This window comes from Tiliqua scincoides, chromosome 3 (assembly GCF_035046505.1).
Source record: "Tiliqua scincoides isolate rTilSci1 chromosome 3, rTilSci1.hap2, whole genome shotgun sequence".
Classification (NCBI taxonomy): domain Eukaryota; kingdom Metazoa; phylum Chordata; class Lepidosauria; order Squamata; family Scincidae; genus Tiliqua; species Tiliqua scincoides.
Window position 1 is genome coordinate 50,691,838 of NC_089823.1, and position 15,145 is coordinate 50,706,982.

Here is a 15,145-nt window from a genome sequence, read left to right on the forward strand (position 1 = left end):
AGGTCTGAGGAGAGTTAGTGGGTGGGGCAGGTAGAAAAATGAGGGATAAGATCCAGCATGTCTGATTGCCAAAAGATCTACCCCCTTCCTCCCCTGACATTCTGCTCAGTTCTACCCCCAAAATGTTCCATTACTCTCCTGGTCCACCCCCACTGGCAACTTACCAGCACTTGCTGAGTCTTCTGTGGCTGTGCCACTCTTTTCACTGTTTATGGCAGCAGCCTGGCAGTGTATGACAGCAGCCTGCATTTAGCACAACTGTAAAGGAACTTGCACTGCAAGAACAGCTAGTTCTAGCAGCAAAAGGCCCCAATAGGGTTGGAGCCTTAGTTCTTTTCATTAAGGCCTGCTACAATCCCTATTTACAGCAATTTTAGGACCTAAGCTACATTCTAGGAATTCCACATGTTAGGGAAGCTGAAACATTGACAAATGGAGGCTTGAGGACTTCTAAACTTCCTCCATCGAGCTCTGATTTTATATACCAGGAAATGGCCCAAGGTGATTTCCTACTGCATGTCCCCCAAAACCTGGCAGAAGGCAGCATGCATCCCCCAGGCTCCTCACTTTGCTCCTTCCTGCACAATCACTTTCAACAAAGCATGAACTCCCAGAATGTCCTGAAAGTTTCCGCTTTGTTTAAATGAACTGAATGGGAGGGTGCAAGGTTTAGGGAGGGAGCAAGGATTAGGGCAGCGGGTCTCAAACCAGAAGTAGCATCCACAAACCGGAAGTCACTTCTGTGGGGCATTCTGGGGCCAATGAAGGTTGATGGAGTGGGTTGCAGGCTCAGAGCAACTCTTAAGCAGGCTGTGGGGGCTTTCAAGAAAGCACTGCAGTGCTACAGAGGTCATTGCATCACGTCCCAGCACATGGGTTCACAACCCACTGTACATCGGGTCACAAGCTATTGTTTGAGAAAAGCTGTGTTAGGACAGGAAATTTTTAAGACTACAGTAAAAAATAAATAGAAGATAAATACATGAATCTTTTTTGTATGTGTGAGCATCTATGTCCCCTTTCAAGGTTAAGTTGATTAAAATATTGTAGTTTTTAATTATCAGTATGTGAGTGCCTGCTTTTTCTCTGAATACACTTTCTAGGGCACTTTTAGTCAGTTAATTCATATTCACATCTATCGGTTGAAAAAGTAATGATGTCATAGACTTTTTTTCTCTTCTGTTTCAGCTTGGTGATACTGGTCGATATACTTGCATTGCATCAACCCCGAGTGGTGAAGCATCATGGAGTGCTTACATTGAAGTCCAAGGTAAAGTCATTTGGATAGATGAAAAACTGTACAAATCAACAGTTACTAATTGACCTTTGATTATGTAATCAATTAAGAATATGGGTGCAAACACATGAGTGATTCTATGTCAGATTTCTTTTCATATGCATTTTTGTCACATTTGCTAGAATTTGGCGTTCCAGTGCAGCCACCAAGACCTACGGATCCTAACTTGATTCCCAGCGCGCCATCAAAACCGGACATTACTGATGTTAGCAGAAACACAGTAACACTATCATGGAAGCCAAATCTGAATTCAGGTGCAACTCCAACATCTTACATAATAGAGGCCTTCAGGTATTGTATCTTTCACATGAACTGGTTGAACTTATTAGATGTTATTAAATCACAGGCATGAACTAACCTGTGGATGTGTGTGTATGCTTTATCCTTAGCCATGCAGCTGGCAGCAGCTGGCAAACAGTAGCAGAAAACGTGAAAACAGAAACGTTTGCAGTTAAAGGACTGAAACCAAGTGCAATTTATCTCTTCCTTGTGCGAGCAGCCAATGCATATGGAATTAGTGATCCTAGCCAAATATCTGACCCAGTGAAAACACAAGGTAAAATATATATCTTGGGCTTTAGCTCAGAAATTTGCATGGCTTATTTAGATTTCCTAGGTTTGCTATTTTGATATTGCGGTTTGCTGAAGTAAAGCATATGCATCCATTTTACCTAGTGTTAACACAGATTTATACTTTCAAGTTTATATTTTCTGGAAAGGCATATTAGTACATCTATATACCCTATCTGTAGGCTGCATATAGGGTATAGAGCTGTTCGAGGATTCTCAGGCACAAGCCATGCAGGCCCTCCAAAACCACAGTGGTCCCTAACCATTTATGTTTGTGTGCACACATACTAGCTTACCCTCCTGGTCTATCCAGAAATTGGGCAGAAGACATAGGAGAGCCCTCCTTTGCACAGTTTCAGAGCGGTCCAGACATCGTGCTGGAGTGTGGGTAGCTGGCTGAGGGCCCAGTCCTATCCAACTTTCCAGGTCCAGTGCAGCTGCAATGCAGCCCCAAGGTAAAGCAACAAGTGTTCCCATACCTTGAGGAGGCCTATGTGACTGTCCACCCACTGCAGGATGCAGCACACACCCCATTGGTATTGCATCACTGGCCCTGGAAAATTGGATAGGATTGGGCCCTCACTCATTGCCTTGACTGCCTAGAAAGTGAGGAGAAGGAGGTGGGGTGATCTCTCATGCCATTGCTAGAGTGGCGGAGCACTATGCAGCTTTCCCCTCTGTCACCACATCACCATGGCTTACTTTGTGATTGAGGGAACAGCCAGCGCTGGTTCCAGATTGCTGGGGGCCCTGGTGCAAACTCCTGCACTGGGATCCCCATGGCATCCCCAGTGGCACATTGAGTGCTTCTGCTTCTGCTGAAGGTTTAGCAGTCAGCCTGGCTCTGGTGGGTGTGGTCCCACAGCTAGTGCCTGCCCTGGCCCTACTTTTGATTACCTCCTTGGGATGCTGATACCTTCAGCAAGTTGGTCACTCTCATGAAGAAAAAAGTTCAGAAACGTTGAACTGGGTTCTACAAAAGTGGGGGGGGGGGAAATCATGCTGCAAGAATGTACAGTGACCTGAATCGCTAAACAATGTATACTTGACAGCCCCCCCTTTTTATTATGGTGTACACTTTTGTGTCACAGACCAGAGCTGTAGTATCAAATCTGAGTTTCTTGCACACTTGGGTATCTGCTGCCAAGGCTGCACTGTAAAAACGCAAAGAAGAAACAAGTTAGAATCCTAGGATCTGCTTTGCTCTGGGCCTCTCCCAGAGGCTTTTCCTTTTCCCTTCCATGCCAGACTGTTTCAGCTGCAGAAGAAAGTGGTTCTTGCCTGGTAAGGCTGCAGTCTTAGGGGTGAGAGCAAGAAGACACTCATCAGTGAGGCTCTGCAAGGACCGTTATGGCACTTAGTGAAATCTGCTTTAAAAAATCATAGTGGAATTAGAAGACCTGAGCTGTTACAGATTTCTCTTAAATTGTCTAATAATACATGTGGATGGTTGTCTGTGCAAAGTGTTTACTTTGCAGTGTTGCACTTTGATCTGACATGTGCCAAGGATTCTATATCAGATTTTAATTTTCTTGTTACAAATTGAGATTTCTTTGGGCTGTCACTTTTTTAGAAGCAGAAAAGAACAGAAAAATACTGTATCAATGGGGCACTCTCCATTTCAAAAGCTGTGATTATCTGTGAATTGTAGCAATACTAAATGTGTTCTGTTTTACCTTGAATTTTTGTATGTCCTGAATGTAAAATCTTTACATCCCCGTGGCACAAGTTAAAGCCACATTACACATTAATTAGAATGCCTCCATTCATGTATATCAACAATTATCCTGAACATCTTCTAGTTGATACTGACCTGCAGAAGTCATGAGGAGGGAAAGAGAAGAGTTGTGTTTTTGTCTCTGTTTCTATAGAAAGGCCAGCATCCATGAATTTAATATATACTGCTGAAATAAATCGTGCTCTACTATGCTGAATTTATTTCCAAAATACATCTATAGTTCGTACATTTCTTACTTGTTCACATCTTTGTGTCATTCACAGTGAGCAGATTTGCTTCTTTTTTGCTTGGTGAGAAAAGTTGTTGCTTCTATAATTGGCCATCATTATCTCTATCTTGTTATAATCCCTTCATTTCATCTTTCTCTCTCTAGTTTCATCCTGTCCTAGATACGATAAAAATGTCAAACATTATTTCTTTATAAAATTCTGTCAGTGGCTAATGGTAGGAAAAAACCTATTTTTTACAGATGTTTCACCTACCAGTCAGGGTGTGGATCACAAACAAGTACAGAGGGAGCTGGGTGATGTTGTTCTACATCTCCATAATCCCACAATCCTGTCATCTTCTTCAATTGAAGTTCACTGGACAGTAAGTAAAACCAAAAAATGGTAGGATCCTATACAAAAAAGTCTCTTAAAAGAAAACCAATCCAAGAAGACATTGATGATCTGAATCTGAACAGATGATGACAAACTGTTCCTGGGAGTTAGGCACTTTAATAGCAATTCATTTAATAAACATGCTAATGTGCAAACTTGTGTATGCACTTGTGTGATTAGATTCTAGTGTAATGAGGGAACTCATCCAGGTTTGGCAAAGTTTTCAGTTTTTATCTTGTTTCGAGGCTACCAGTGCCCATAAGGGCATAGACATATTGATTAAAATATGGTGCAAATAAGGTGCCCAATGGCATGTTTGCTTTTTGGCCCTTTTTAATTTTTACTTATTTTTAAAATGTATACCCACAATTTTTTTCTCACTGGAGGAATCCAACTTACAAAAGCAATTAGACTATACCATTTTGGGCGCAATCCTAACCCCTGATGTCAGTGCTTTCCAGCACTGGCATAGCGATGCCAATGGGACGTGTGCTGCATCCTGCAGTTGAGTGGCACTCACAGAGGCCTCCTCAAAGTAAGGGAATGTTTGTTCCCTTACTTTGGAGCTGCATTGCCCTTATGTCAGTGCTGGAAAGCACTGACATAAGGGGTTGGGATTGTGCCCTTATACAATAAAGAAAAAAATCATTTCATTAATTAAAAAAAGCAGCAAAACAATCAAAGGGGGCAACAAAGCCAAATCAAAAGAACCCAGAACATGACTGCTGAAAAACAGAAGTCTTCATTATCCATTGAAGAAATGGCAAGAAGGGTGATAGGAGTATTTATAAAATGACAGGAAATTCCATAAAGTAGTAGTCTTCGCCAGGCTGGCCCTCTTCTAAAGGCCCAGTCCTATCCAGTTTTCCAGTGTTGGTGCAGCTGTGCTGCTGCGGCAAACACTGCATCCTGTGGTGGGGAGGCAGTCACAGAGGCCTCCTTAAGGGATGGGAACATTTGTTCCCTTACCTTGGGGCTGCATTGCAGCTGCCCCGCTGCTGGAAAATTGTATAGGATTGGGCCCTAAATCACTGTCGGCCTAGCCTCAAGGCAGCAGAACATGCAGGGGATCCTCTCTTCTAGGTCTTAACAGATGGGCAGATTCGTGTAATGAGAGACCATCCTTCAGGTATCCTGGTTCTAAACCTCGAAAGAGCTCTGGTTTAATCAGTGCATTAGCAGGTTGTAGAGCGGAAAAGGTAAACTGAAAACTTTGGCAAACTGAGCATACAGTTTGGAAAATATTCACATTTACCCTGTAAGCTGTTGTAGTGAAATGGAGGGTGGAACTAACACATGCTCATTTCCATAGGAAATAAAACCTGGCAAAAGTATATCAGTAAAATTTGGAATAAGAGATGTAGAAAGAAACAGGGACTGAAACAGATCATGCAATCTAAATGGGGAATTAAAGTAAATGGAAGTTGAATTTATCCAGGCATTTAGTGGAATACAAAAAAATTGATTTGCTTCTGGATTTTGCTTTATTTATTTTTTTACAATATTTGTAGGCTGCTTTTCCATCAAAGACACAGAAAGCAGCTCACAACAACATTAAAAACGAAGGGTGGCATCCTGACTAGCAAGTCTGCACAAAAGTAAGCTACTTCTGTGAATGTGTCACACCCCTCATGAGAAGCCCTGCATGTAGCTTTGTGCAAGGAACCCTTCCGTGAATGGAACATTCCGTTCTGTGTTTACAGAGGAAATTTCCATGTGCACAGTGAGCTCCTGATAGTGGAAGTGCTAGTCAGGTTGCCACCTAAAATATAAACAAGCAAACAATAATATTAAAATGTGTAGAAGAATTGTTCTTTGTTTTATATTTAAATGTAGTTTGTACCCTGCCTTGAGAACTATTGATTAGTATGGGAGTGTACGGGGGCCGCTGTATCCACAGATCCCATATCTGTAGAATCACTTATCCGTGGATCGGGCCCGTGAGCACCCCCCCCCCCTGGTGAGTGCCTCCTCTGGAGGTGAGGGAGCGCTGCTCCCCTTATCTCCAGAGGGTCGTCTGAGCCCAGCAGAGGCCACGCAAGTCTATGCATGGCCTCTGCCAGGTTTCCCCTGAGGGCTTCCCCAGGCCTCCTAATACCTTATAAGGCATTAAAAATGTCACTTCCAGTTTCATGAAGAAACTAGAAGTCACGTGTTTTTCATTGTAAGGCTCAATCTGATTCTGGCAAAGGCTGCAGACAGATGTGTGCAGCCTCTGTTGGGCTCAGACGACTCTCCAGAGGTGAAGGGAACAGAGCTCCCCTTGCCTCCAGAGGGTGGGGGGACAGCGTTCTCCCATATCTGCAGTTTCACTTAACTATGGATACGGGGCCTGTTCATTATTTTAAATATATAAAAGAGAGTTTGCTGTTGTGACACTTGGTAACTGGAAGAGGGCCACCTACACAAAGGGCCACCTGCAGTGTGCTTTCTCTTGTATAATCAACCACTTAAAAACTCACCAAGGTTACTTGGACAGTTTTCTCTGACCTCTACAGAAATGCTGCTCTAAACAACCTTTTTATTGTTACTTTTTGGTAGACCAGACTGGTCTGTGGAATCTGTTGTTTTTTTTAACCTGTGTGATATATTCACAGAATAATTGTGCTGACATGATATTGATTAGGTAACAAAGGAAAATAATTTTAAATAGAAAAAAGCAGGGTTCACTTTTAATTAGGTCCTTTCACAGTTTTTAGCCTGCCTGTGCAAAAGTGTGGAGAACATCCCTATCAAGCAACTTCAGCATATAAAAGTCTCTAGATATATTGAGACTTTATGCTGAAATAAACATGATAGTCTCCACAAATAAAGTGCATACTCTTGTGTTCTACGCATGTATAAATGCACTTGCCACATGCATCAGTTGATTCACATGGTGAGTCAGCATGTCATCAGTACACCTGTTCATGTCACCAACACAGAGGTTAGTTGGCATACTAATGCTATACACAATTTACCAAGATTTCGGAACAGAGAAATTGACTATAAATGAAGACATTAATGCAAACTTGGATCCTGATCTTAAGGAGCACTCAAACCACAGTTGTCCAGTTTGAATGTCATAGAATATCTTTAGCAAGTTAAGAATGCAGTTGGAAGCACAAAAGCCCAGGGAAGAAGGAAGTACAGTACTTGTGTTTGTTACTGATCCCATACAGTGGTGTTGCAGGGGTTACAGGCTGCACCGGGTGAAGTGCACAGGGGAGTGACACCACTGCTGGCCAAAAAATTTTAAAATCTTGATATTTTTGAATAATACCATCATGTTATATATCAATCAATGGGTAATTACATGCAGAATGCTCTGAAACAAACCATGTCGAAATATCTCTATTCTATCAAGTGTTATAGCCAAGAAACCAGCAGGGGCGGGGCAATGCTGCATCATCATGCCCACCACCCAGAGTGTTGCCACACCCACTGCTTAGAAGGAGGTCCATCAAAAGGATGACATGCTGGCCTCCCTCAGCAGATGACACAAACCCTAGTGACACCACTCATCGCACAATCCGTGGTTTGTTGGTTCATCGGAATATACTATGTTCAAATGGGCCAACTTGCTTAGTACAGGACAAAGCAGTTTTGGAACACTTATATAGGCATGATTGCTGTCATGTCTGTTTTGGCCCTTATAAAATTTATCCCAGAGTACGCCCATGTGGCAAAACCTAACTCGTGCCATGGGTGCAAACTGTGGAGAAGCAATTGGAGCTCATGCACCCTCTCAGACATTGCCTGGCCGACTGCCAAGCACACCCTCAAACTCCAATTTCTTCCCAACTGAGGAAGCAGTTTGAGCACGTGTGCTGTAATGACATCGTGATGCTGCGTAGCGTCATGACATCAAGATGTTGCCATGGGCGCCCAAAGTCTCTGTTTTATCCTTAAATGAATAGCAGACCCATGCAAAATTCTAATCGGTTTTGTTTCAATCTGCCTTTATATTCTAGATTTTTCCCTCAATAAATAATGTTAAGTTTTGGCCCCATTTCAGTGAGAAGTTAAAATAGCATCATATCTAGTATGCAGTGTCCCCACTGAGAACATGAGAGTAGAGGAAGTGATTTGCTTAATCTGGATATATTTAATTGAGGGAAGCACAGTTTGCAGAATGTAGATTGTGCCAATTGGCTGCCTTTGTTTTTAATCCACTGTATTTAAAGCAAAGCAAAAAGAGATCACAAGTCATTCCACAAAGCTGATAAATTGCCATTCCTCTCATTAGATAGGGGACAACTAGGGAGTTGGGGAATGACTAGGTTTTTGTCAGATTGGAAGGGTAGCTTGATCTCTTATCTTCTGAATGTTTAAATGTTAATATCTTCTAAAAGTTGAGACAGATTCCTATGGTGACAGCATTTTTTGGGACTCATATTCTATTGTGTTTCTACTGTCTGAATTATCACCCCTGGTTTCAGATATATTATTCACTTTCATTTATTTTAATAGCTCTTTCAATATTCTTTGTGAAAGAGGCTGGACTGATGACAGTGACTTGCCAGTCCTAGCCATATAATTTTATGTAGAAATAGGGATGATTTACCATGCGTTTTTTATTTGTTTCTATTCTTATCCGAAAAGGATTCATGCACTAGCCAGTATACACCATGGGAAACTAAGGGACATTCAAAAGCACTTGATGATACAGATATGGGAATTTGTTGTTCAAAGAGAAAAAGTAAAAAAAAAAATTGAATTTGAGAAACCCCTTTCATAGCTCTTTGGATCCTGGGCATTACATTCTCATGAGGTGGAAGAAATGCACACAAATGCACTCTATGATCTACAGGGATTTAATTAACATTTTATCATCTAAAATGTTTATACTTGCTGACTTATTAATACGGTGGTTTTATCTCCTCTGTTAGGTTGACCAACAATCACAGTATATTCAGGGATATAAAATTTTATACAGGCCAACAACAGCTTCTCATGGGGAATCTGAATGGTTGATTTTTGAAGTCAGGACTCCAGCAAAAAATAGTGTTGTCATTCCTGAACTAAAGAAAGGAGTAAATTATGAAATTAAGGCTCGACCTTTTTTTAATGAATTTCAAGGAGCTGATAGTGAAGTGAAATTTGCCAGAACTCTGGAAGAAGGCAAGTAGTAGCATGGCTATCTTCCTCTTCTCTTTTTGAAGTACTTCTCTGGCCTGTTCCTTCCTGATGTGTTCATTACTTGATTTTCTTTGAAGTGCATTTTTTATTGGAATGTAGCCCTTCACATCTAAGGAGACTGTCAATGCATGGGGCTGATCATTATGTGATTTGTTTGTTGACACAGAAGTAAATATTCAAAAGCATGCAAGTGAGAAATCCCATCAAAGACATAATAGGAAATGTGCTCTTTTACTCTTATTTTTTCTGCTGTGTGCGTTCCTGCATGCTGAGTTCATGGTCTGGTCACAAATGACTTGTGTCAAATTCAGACACTTGATAATCACTGTCTAAAGTAGATAGCAGACACAGCATTAACCATCAAAGGACTGTCGTTCAAGGAATAAAAATTACACATTAGGGGACTTCCTTTCTATACCAGTCGCAACAAGAGAATTAAAAGACGATGAATGAAGGCAACAAGCGTAAGCTACATTAACACCACTCAACCTCCTCCTTGCTGGTATGTGGTACAGATTAAAGGAGTCAACAAGTCTGTCCTTCCTACCTCTCCAAATCTGATCATACTTCCATGGGTGCTAAATGCAATAGCTGATATAAGAAGAGCTAGATGAAATTCTGAATGGCTGGTTGATTATGATGGGTCTTTTGAAGTTTTACCATCTATATGGGAATAAACTTCTGATGTATGAGAAAATGCCCTTTTTCCATCCCATCTGATATGTGTATGTTAACTGAGCAGAAAGATGACATACACATCTTGAAAAGGCATGTTCCTCTCCACTTGAGACTGATAGCTTGATCAAGTCCTGGAGCCAAGTAGAACAAACCTTCTGATGGTTCATAGAAATCAAGCTTCTTGGGGTTTACTCTTTGGGAAACTGAAATAATTCTGTGATCCTGCTTCTGTCCCTTTCATCGCGCATTTCTATCCTTAGCCCAGGAATGAAAATGGGCAATGGCAGCAGTCTGTTTATTTTTGCTTTGACTCAAGCCAATCCATATATCAATTGAGGGAAAAGAGGGTTCATTTTCCATACAGGCACAGATCACCAACACATGCATGAACAACTTTGTGGAGTTTCTAGTATAGTTCACGATATGCATGCTGGTAATCTGTGTTTATGGTAGCTGATTCACAAAATAATACATTGCATTCTGTATAGAAAAGCAATATAAAGCCAACATACAATGTGAAACAGTCAACACTCTTCACATGGTGACTTTATCACCTTATTTTCATGTGGGGTGTAGCTTATTTGAAATCACTTCCACACACACAAATTGTCCAAGCTATCACATTAAAGAAACCTTTCAGAAGTATTCAAAAAACACATCTGCCAATGCTGATACTGTGGTATTGATATCTTCATGCAGAACCAAGGAATTGCAGTGATATTTGTATGTTACAGAAGAAACTTTGTGTGCACTCCAACCTAGCTGCAGTCTATTAAAATCTTTTACTACATAATTATGATGTTACTGAAAAGGCTGCTTTAATCACAGTCATGCTTCTTTCTACAAACAGCTCCGAGTGCTCCTCCTCAAAGTGTTTCAGTAACCAAGAATGATGGAAATGGCACTGCAATTGTAATAACTTGGCAGCCTCCACCAGAGGACACACAGAATGGAATGGTCCAGGAATACAAGGTATACAGCTTTGTCCTTGCAGATTATTGGCGAGCTATTGATAAAGAACTTGTTTGTGGTTGCTTGGCTCCATCTGGTGGTAAAAATTAAAGCAAAATAACATGATACTCCCATATCACTGGAGTTGTATTGTGTTCTTCACTTATTATGTGCTTTCAAAAGGTGTGTTAACTGTAAAAATAAATTTTAAATGACTCAATATGCAGTCATAAAGAAAAATATGCAGTTGGCAATTGCCCATATGCTACTTGTCTTCTTATTCTATGAGAGAATTGCAGGCATGAGCAAAACGGGAAATGTTTTCTGTGTAAAAGTAGATGTGGTATGACACAAAAGTAATCAGAAGGTATGGACAGAAAATAAGTTGAATAACAGGAAAAACTCAAGCCTATGATTTTACCATGTTTAAAATATAGGAAATACTTAAGCTTATTTTAAGTTTTTAATGTATGGAATGCTAAAGATTGTGGCTAAGATAATGGTTCTCAGAAGTAGCATTTTGTAAGTAGTAAGGTTGCAATTGTTGCAGTGTTGCTTTCCGTAGAATATAAAATAAACTATTGGATGAGTAAAGTAGTTTCACTTTACAATAGTTTCAGTTCTATCTGAAGTACCTACATATGTTGTTGGCCAAATCCACTGTTGATCATCTGCACAGGGGAAACAGATGCTACACAACAAGTTTTATTTCCGGACCAAGAAAAATGTATCCAAAACATCTCAGGGATGTGCCAGAGTCACTGTGCCAAGTTGCAAGATGAGTTGCGTGTTTCTGAGCCCCTGACATGAGTCGACTTGCAAGTCATAATGGGCAGCCATTGCAACTTTTCCTGAACAACTGTAGAGTCTTTTTCTTGGGTCTGAGTCAGTGACATCCGTCACTCGGGTCACAAAAACATGTGTTTTCCCAAGTCAAGTCTTTACCAGTCATGTTCCCATCCTTGCCCTGCATTCTACTGCCCTGCTTTCTAATGCTCTGCATTCTACTGCCCAGTCAAGGCAGTCAGCTCTGTCAGTGCTTTATAACGTTTTTCAGGGAGATGACTCAAACCAAGTCCATATCAGTGTTGAGTTCTGTCGAAGCACACGTAGCTGATTCTGAGCAGTAGAAGTGATTGCATGCTGAAACGTTCAACCACTATCATAACCTTAAAAGTACGCAAAGGATTTCCAAAAGCTAAGTCAATGGCCATTGATGGCACACTTGAACACTTGAAAAAAAGTTTCAACTATGTTTTTCTATCTATCAAAAAACATTGACATTCGGGGGGGAAAAAGACTCCCCTCTCTCGAGTTCGTAAACTGATCTAACCAGCAGTCTTATATCTAATTTCTCTGAAATTACAGCCTGAAAGATGTCATATCAAATAATGATAAGATTTTTCATGGTTTTACCTGAGAATGTGGTACAATTACTGCTCTCTAGTTTAGGCATAAAAAAGAGCATTCTCCCAAATGTGTCTCCTCTTATTCTAACCTTTTCCTCTTTAACTACAACCACAGTGCCAGCAATTTATTTATTTGAAACTTCTGCAGACTTTGCTGGGGTTTTTTTTTTTTTTGTTAAATTACTTTATATAGTAATAGAAATGAAACAAAAAATATCCAAGCAAATCTTAGTCATTTGAATAAACTATTATAGAATTCAAGGTTTGATTTTCAGCCAGTGTGTGGAAGGAAGTTAGCAACTTGGCATTATGGAGAAAGGTGTGTGTTTTAATGAGGATATCCAACTTTATCCAATGAGGTATGGGATTTTTTTGTTTGTTTTGCTTTAATTTTAATGAAGCTATCCTTCTTTAAACATAATGCAAATAAGTCTTTCAAATATTTTGTTGCTTGTCTCTAATCCCCAACCACCTTTCTGTTACAGCAGAAATAGAAAAAGGGTGGAGATCACTTAGCTTTATGGTCAATCTAAATATTAAAATACCTTTCAATGCCTGATTGCCTGTGTAACTTTCACATGTAAGATGAAACTTGTAAAGGAGGTTTCATTTAATAGCGAAACCTTGGATGTGAGCGAGGGGGTTTCAGCACTCACCAAATGCTGTTTTGAATTAATGCTGAGGCAGTGAGAGGGCAAGGCAATAAAAAGAAAGAAAGAGTACATGTAAGTGGAAAAAGTCCTAGCTAGCATCTAGGGACACCAGGTTGCTGTGAGTTATAAGGAAGTATCTGCCAGTATAGTTATGAAGAAGGCATTCGTCTGCTACATATCTGGTGTTTTGCTCTTTCTGATTAATGTGGATTAAGTAAAAAAAGTGGAGTAGTTTTCAGTACATATCCTCTGCACGCAGTACTTAGGTGTCAAATCCACTATGCATGGGATAGTGTCAGAGGTGTAAGAGGTGTAGCTGTACAGTCATTCTGTAAAAGCCTCTCTGGTATGTGTTGCAGTACCAGACTTGCCAGATGCCTCTTAATTTTAAAGGTTATTTCTTATCTAAGAAATGCAGGTCTGCAGAATCTAATAGGAATCTCTGGTTTCACAATTTTGGAGCATCATGGAAGTAGAACCCCAGGTTTTTAGTTACAATTCATCTCTTCTTGTTTGATTCTGTTCTTGATATTATTACTGGCAGTGCTTTTAAAACATGCGTAAGATGAGCACATGTGTAGCAGCCAATGGCACAGCTGTGTGATTCGGCAAGGAAAGGAAGAGGGAGGCATGGTTGAGATGTAAATACAACAGGATTTATTCTAGTGACTTCAAAAATAGTGTCTAGCTGAACTTGCTCACACATGTCTGAACCCTCAGACTAAGCTGCTGTTAGGAAGGGAAAGAGAAGGGAGGATAAAGGAAGTCCTTAGAAGGGTAAGTGAGCAGGGGGAGAAGGTGGATTTCCCAGAAAGACCTAGGGTTAAGGAAGTGCATATCTCAGGGTGCAGGGAAGGTAGAAAAGGGGAGGTAAGTAGGGAAGATGAATTGAAATGGAAGGGAGAATGGTTCCTGCAATTCAGACCATAGTGAAAGCCTGTGGTAGAGAGCAGTCTGATCCTGTACGTGAACCTGAGGGCTATAGGCAAAGAGTGAGCCTTGTGGCAGGCCTCCACTTCTGGTGGGGGAGGTAGTATCTCCCACTGAATAAAACCTGTCTTTGCTCCTGTATTTTAGCGGAACAACAAACGTAGTGGGTTGTGATGCTTTGGTATTTAAGAGCACCTTACCTCACAGTCTGACCCTGAGGTCATCAGTCCCAGTCTTTTGGCTGAAGCTAAGAGTTTTAAATGTGTGTGTTTTAGACTGATGGGCTTTTCTTTTGGGATCACTGAGTAACTTTTCCAGCCCCTTTCATTCAGTGGTGCTGCATAGCAGAGCTCAACACCCTTTTCACAAGTTCAGAAACTTAACTGATGCAAAATGAGGTGGCGAGGATATTCACTATAAGTCAGAGCGTACTACATCATCTGTATTTGGCTACCACTTTTTAAAGTTATGTTTTTGACTTTTAAAGACTCATATATCCTAGGATCATGATATCGTAAATATTGGAGTCAGCCCTTTGCTCTGCATCCCTTTGCAATTCACAGTACTGTACTGTAGATAGGAACATGTTGGATGGCTCCAGTATGATGGAACATCTTGCCAAGGGATGCCTACCTGGCCCCATCACTGTTTGCTTTATAGATTTTTCAGTGTTCTCTTGCTAGTATTCGTCCATACATTGAAGCCCCCAGAAATGTTTTTCAATATCATTGCTAAGTTTAAGTTGAATTGGTTGATAGTTACTTTTCAGATAGTTCAGCGCTTTGTTTTGAAATGTTTAATGGTGTTTCATTTGGTTTATTTATTTGATTTTTACCATGTCTTTCTCCCCGAAGGGCTCCCAAGGCGGCTCACAACAAATCAAAAATACATATGCAATAAAATACATAAACTCTAAAATATAGATTGTAAGCCAACTGGCTGCAAACAGCAGCAGTTTATGTACTTTACCATGCTGGTATCTACTTCAAATACTTTCAAGAAGAAAAACGGGATGTAAATTTATTGATGTAAATGAATCATAGAACATGTAGTCCATCCATGTTTGAGTCTGTTTAAACTCATTCAGCTCAAACTGTATTCTCTGTATAAAGTAGGAGAGTCCCAGTGTTCTGATGCCAAGGTCTTCTGGGAAAACATATGCCCTGTATTGTTCCTCACAGTTAATAGTCTGGTGA

General features: G+C 40.6%; 1 protein-coding gene across 4 annotated transcripts in view; it reads left to right on the forward strand.

Annotated features, from left to right (window-relative positions):
• The window catches only part of ROBO1 (roundabout guidance receptor 1), a 699,165-nt gene that overhangs the window by 629,643 nt on the left and 54,377 nt on the right, over positions 1-15,145 (forward strand). For all 4 annotated transcript variants that reach the window (XM_066622672.1, XM_066622669.1, XM_066622671.1 and 1 more), the window contains 6 exons: positions 1,189-1,270; positions 1,420-1,588; positions 1,687-1,853; positions 4,075-4,196; positions 9,079-9,310; positions 10,857-10,978. In XM_066622672.1, the coding sequence (XP_066478769.1) occupies positions 1,189-1,270; positions 1,420-1,588; positions 1,687-1,853; positions 4,075-4,196; positions 9,079-9,310; positions 10,857-10,978 (894 nt within the window). The remainder of the gene's footprint in view (positions 1-1,188; positions 1,271-1,419; positions 1,589-1,686; positions 1,854-4,074; positions 4,197-9,078; positions 9,311-10,856; positions 10,979-15,145) is intronic.